Below are 5,902 nucleotides of genomic sequence, written 5' to 3' on the forward strand. Positions count from 1 at the left end.
CCCAATTCATAATGTTGGGATTCGGGGTTTCGCTCATCTTACAAGTTGTTTTTTGCAGAATGTTTTCAAGCATCTGATACTCAGTTGCAGGAGTCCCTTGGTCCTCCTGCTCCTCATATTCCTGTTCCTGTATCCAACAATATCAGCTTAGCAGGGACCCCAGCTTTGAGCAGAGATTGCACAGATGCTTTGCCCAAGGATTTTAGGGGACAGGATCCTGCGCCGTATCTGCCTGATGCTTCCCCCTTGGCACCAGCAAGTGTCGTTGCTGCAGAGGGGCCAAGCGAGGCGATTGTCGTTGAGGAAGTGCATACTGTGATTCAGCACTTCGAGGTTCAACCACCAGAGTTTGTGGGGCACCTGGGTCCTGGAGAAGCGAGTGCAGAAGAAATAGTCTCACCCATGCTTGAGCCATCAGCTGCTCAATTACATGGGATCGAGCCATTGTCAGTCAAAGAACCGGTTCTAGGAGGAGCCAAGCCAGAAGAATTGACACCATTAAAAGACGATAAGCGAACCGATGAAGTGGAACTCAAAATCCAAGGCGATACGACTACAGAAGCAAAGTTATTTACCTCAACAGAAATCCCAAGTGCAACTATCGTTATCGTGACAAATGAGCAGCTTTCCAACAAGCCACTGGAGGGTGCACCGATACAATCGGGAGGTGCAGCCGTAAACAATGTAAGATGTATAACGTGTCTTAAAATCTTTTAAAGCATAAACATAGTCCACAAATCGGGGGGGGGGGGGGGGTGTGTGCTTGGTTACCCATCCACGGGCACCCACTCGATGTCAGATCTTGTGACAGCAAGAACGAGTGGGTCAATTGTTTAAAGTCCCTAAATACAGCTTGTTAGAATTCCCGGCATCACTAAACGTTTCTTCAATTTCCAGGGTGTCAGTGAACAAGATGTTCAAGCAATCAAAGGCAGAAAGGTGTCAAAGAAATTTGGAAGAAAGAGTTATCAAGGAGATGTCATCGATTATGATTCAGAAAACAAGTGGTTTAAAGTGAGTAACTTCTGTAAAACCTCTTGTTTTGGAGGCTTTCTCATGGAAGCATTACTTGACAAAAAAGGGCATGCTCATGAGAAGTGAATGGCAGTTGCTATTTGCTAGCTAATGTGTGTTTGAAACAGTTTGACCTTCTTTCTTACATATGTCTACTTCCTAGGGCAAGCTTTCACCTGCTTCAATCTTTTTTTTTTGGACATAGTATCATCTGTTTAAATTTGTCCAGGTGGTTTACGAGGACGGAGACGAGGAAGATCTAGAGTTGGTGGAGGTGAAGGAAATCTTGCTCGCTCCAGGCGCTCCACCTAAGATTTTGTCGAAAAAGAAAAGGCCTCACCCAGGGGGAGGTGCTGATGATGAACAAGAGATGTACAAAGGACTATCGTGCTTCTCCTCATGTTATCTCTTAGTGATTTACAATTTCCTGCAAAGATCTTGCATATATGTGGGTGCTTGTAGAATGTGGTGCTGTCACATGACCATGAGGTTTTTTTTTTGTTTGTATTCAGAAATCCAAAGAAGCGTAAAGATGAGAAGATTGAAAATCCCAAAAAGAAAGGCCGAGCTAGTAGGAAGGGGAAAGAAGCATTAAGCGGGAAAAAAAAGTCTGGGCAGACAAAGGAATCTTCAAAAAGGCCCAAGCAAGTCAAATCCCCAGGGTCAAAAGCCAAAAGTTTGAGGAAGCCCATGACAACAAAGCCTACAAGTGAAGCTGGTAATACCAAGAGCCTGGAGCCACAAAGGAAAACCGATTTGGAGACCAAGCCTGAGGAGATCTTGAATGCATCCACCATCGAAAGTTCAGTGCAATCTCAAGCAGGAGGAAAGAGGAAAAGACATTCTGGAACCGAGGCTTCAACAAGCAACAAGCCTGGGTCAAGCAAGAAGACAGGCAAGGCAAAGACACTGACGAAGAGTCCTGTGAAGAAGAAAACAGGGAAACCAAAGACAAGAAGGAAGAGTTCCAGAAAGAAGATAGCAGGGAAGGCACAGACACCAGCAGAAAGTTCCTCAAAGAAAAAAGTGACGAGGCGGCTCCGGAGTCTGTCAAAATTACCAGCTGAAAAGAAAGAGAATGAGAAGACACCAAGTAAGTCAAGGGTGAGGGGCAGTGCAACGGTGGAAGAAATGAAGGGGCCAAAGCGCAAACAATTGAAAACGGATGCGTCTGAAGAACATGATGTTTTTGTTGGAAAACCAATCAGAAAGGATTTTGGTGGCACTCTGTACAGCGGAGTGGTGGTGAAATTCGATAAGAAAACCGAATACTACAAGGTTAGAAAAATGTTTTAAGTTTCACTCTTCTGCCTGCCATTCTAAGGGGCTTTACAAGTTTACACACATGCTGCCCATCTGGGAAAAGGAGATATATCATCTGTTCCTCATGGACGGGATCTCTCCTGCCCAACCCTTGCCTGATCCAAGAAACAGGGAGATGTGTAGTCGTTTGGGGGGTTTGACTATTGGCCTTTTGACTGCCTTGTGTTGATAGCTAATTAAATGTGGATTGTGTCTAGGTTAAATATGAGGATGGTGATCAGGAGGATCTTGAACTGGTGGAACTGGAGGCTATTCTGGTCCGTGAGTGACAGTGAAGTGATACCAGCTGAGGCAGGTCCTTGGTGAAGGGAAACAGTTTTCATGACAAAGAGGAGATCAAAAAGGAAGTTGCGGGGCGCGCATGTATTATAGTTTTTGAATTTGTTAGTTGGTCGGAGCACGGAGTCCATAGTTGTCCACACTCGCAAAATCTTACCAGTTGTAGAATGGAGTTATGGAGTCAGCAACTGGAATAGAGCTTTGTACAACATGATGACTGTTTAAGAAGGATTATCTTGTACATCTTTGAGGAATAGAAACTCTAGTTCTTTCGTCTAGGCGTACACTATATTGTAAGACAAACATCTCTACACTTTTTAACATAATAGCTTGTGGTCCTCCCACCTTTTGTCATTGTTGACAATATCTCTAACTTGGGGCTTGTTCATAGAAAGATTGGGAATTGTATATTGATTGAGACTTTTATCGTGGGTGCATATTGAGACTTTTATTGTGGGTGCTTTAATTTGATGCCCGCTTTCAGCGGGCACCGAATTATTGAGCCTCAACTTTAGGAAAGAATGACGTGGACTTCACAGCCTGCGCCTGCGCCTGCGCCTGCGCCTGCATGCTGGATCGTTATCACCTGCTGCGACCGATAAACTCATACAAGCACTTGCTGGTCTCTACGAGCGGTGGGTGTTGCTTGCGAGCTCGTCCTCTGAAAGAAGTTAGATGGCTGCACGCGATAACGATCCTTTGCGAATGAGAGAAAGGACCCCTCAAAGAATACAGAAAAGGAGGAGGAAGACAATGAAAAGACGTGCAAGGTTCCCTGTTTGGACGATCTCTGTTTTTTTTCACTTGTATGCTGTTAAAATCTGCTGCAAGTTGCTAAATTAAAACATTAATTTGATGCAAACGTTAAACAAAGAAGCCTTCACTCAGACCAAAATTATTTAAATAAAATGTACCTAAAAAAAGGTTTTGGGTGCATATTGGGAATTGTATATTGATTGCTAGGATGAATTGTGTGACATGAAGCATAAAGATGTTAAGACAGTAATTTTTTTAAAATCTTGCCATCCATTAGTATCCTGGTTTGCATGCAGCAGCAACATTCTTGTTGCATGCACCCACATGCATGTGGTAAGGAAACAAACGCGAAAAAGGTCGAGTAGATTCTTACATTTAGACTTGCACACTGTAGTGAATGCACACATACTTTTACATTCATCATTGCATGCTTTTACACATTAGCCCTTGTGGTAACACGCACGCGCTTACATTTGGACATGCATAATCATACACTTGAAGAGCTGTATACCTTGCATTCTAAAAGTCTTTACATACACGCTTGTGCACACGTCTCGCATTGCACATTTATTCATTTTGCATCACACACTTGTTGCCGAGCTTACATGGACACTCTTAGATATGAACAAGCATTGTCATGTGCACAGTGTGTATCTACCGTGTGCTACACGCACACAAGACTACCTTCGAGGTTTGGAGAAGCTTGGAGCTAGGCAGGTTGATTGGCGAGCTGAGTTGGGGATAGACTAACAGGCGGGCAGCCCAAGTGTGGACGCCCGATGACCGGCCAAGAGCCGATAAAAGGGTGGCCAAGGTTAGTCATTAGTCATATAGAGTCTCGCGCGTCTTTGTGAGAGCTCTATGGTCAGGAGCCTAGATCTAGTGCAGACGTGCACCTGCTTCATGTAGCCGAGGCCGACAGCAGCAGTCTCGAGGCCCGCAAGGGTAGCTTCGTGTGGCGGTATGGTACGTCACAAGATAGAGATTGGCATCTAGTTAGCTTAGCTCGTGGCTTGGTGGGGACATCCAAGACTTGTGGGCTTGCCCACGGCTGTCAAGGTTGGGAGGTGAGTCAGGCCTGCACCCTCGTCATGTTTGTTTGGTTTGTTTGCAGGTTTCGAGTCTTGTACCACCAGGAGCGCTCCACGAGGAGATCCTATGGGGATTTGACTCTGGTATCAGAGCAAGCCTCGTGAACGAGCAAGTCGATAGGTAGAGAAAAGAGGTCGAAGAAAAGGTATGAGTTCGAGAAGCTTGCTGTTTTTCAGAGTATATTGCTGTTTTTTCAATTTCAGCATGTTGCTTTTTCATCATAGGAGCTCGTGGTGATGGGGATTGTGCACTAGGAAGGGTTGGTTTGCTTAGCAAGAAGAAGGGCTGTATGTTTTGCAACTATTTGAACGGTTTGAGAGAGAGAAGTAATAGCATGTCGGCTATGTTTTTGTAAGAGAAGAGAGAGAGAGAGAGAGAGAGAGGTAGCGAAGGCTGTTCATGCCTGGGTGACGCCTAAAGGCTGCGTAGTCTACATGTGTGAAGACACCAGCCGCAAGATCACCACACCAGTCGTCAAGCTGCAGTATACGCAGGTGCACGTCAGGGCAGGTGGCTGGTACATAGGCTGATCGTCTCGCAGGCGGCGCACATATAAAAATAACCATTAATTTCTTTAAGCTAAAAATTCCACTTTTCTCATCTAAACATTTGAATTCCAATATAGTGGGAATTCCTCTTTTATCATTTAAACTTATCTATGCAAAAAGATAAATTTAACTAGACTTTTCTCTTAAAATTTAAATAAAAATCTCCATTAATTCCTTTGCACTAGGAATTACACTTTCTTCATTTAATTAATTGGGTTCTAATATGGTGGGAATTCCTCTTTCATCATAAAAATTTATCTATACAAAAAGATAAATTTAACTATATTTCTCTTAAAAATTAAATAAAAATCTTCATTAATTTCTTTGCACTAGGAATTATACTTTCCTTATTTAAATATTTGAATTTCAATATGGTGGGAATTCCTCTTTCATCATAAAAATTTATCTATATAAAAAGATAAATTTAACTAAAATCTTTCATAAAATATATATTATTTTAGCATCCCATTTTTTTCTCTAAATTTTTGGAATACATGGATTTTCAATGTCATGGGGATTACTCTTTTAATATAAAAATAAATTACTAGAAATTTTTCTTTTTTTTAATTTACTAATTATGCATAAACATAAAAATTAATTTCTCCATGATTACAATGAGAATCTTTCAATTACTCTAAGATGATAATTTCTAGAATATGGTAGGAAGTCCTCTTTTCATATTATGAATGAAAATGTTTTATGTGTTTTTTTTAAAACAGAAATTTTGTCATAGCTCCGCTCTGCTAACTGATAATTCTCAATTTAATTGAAAGAATGAAGTTTAATATTATTGATATGATTAGAATGACCACTAATTGGATCATTATCCAATTATTGATATGATTAGAATGACCACTAATTGGATCATTATCCAATTATGGATTGATTCA

General features: G+C 41.8%; 1 protein-coding gene across 1 annotated transcript in view; it reads left to right on the forward strand.

The window, feature by feature from the left end:
• Positions 1-2,970, forward strand: part of LOC147624609 (uncharacterized) — a 4,208-nt gene extending 1,238 nt beyond the window's left edge. Inside the window, exons 4-8 of the mRNA XM_086819626.1 lie at positions 59-684; positions 898-1,014; positions 1,244-1,386; positions 1,527-2,292; positions 2,535-2,970. Coding sequence (XP_086675752.1) covers positions 59-684; positions 898-1,014; positions 1,244-1,386; positions 1,527-2,292; positions 2,535-2,606 — 1,724 coding nt within the window. The 3' untranslated portion in view covers positions 2,607-2,970. The remainder of the gene's footprint in view (positions 1-58; positions 685-897; positions 1,015-1,243; positions 1,387-1,526; positions 2,293-2,534) is intronic.
• Positions 2,971-5,902: the final 2,932 nt, after the last annotated feature.

Source organism: Cibotium barometz, chromosome 25 (assembly GCF_041138505.1).
Source record: "Cibotium barometz isolate CiBa-2024 chromosome 25, ASM4113850v1, whole genome shotgun sequence".
Taxonomy (NCBI): domain Eukaryota; kingdom Viridiplantae; phylum Streptophyta; class Polypodiopsida; order Cyatheales; family Cibotiaceae; genus Cibotium; species Cibotium barometz.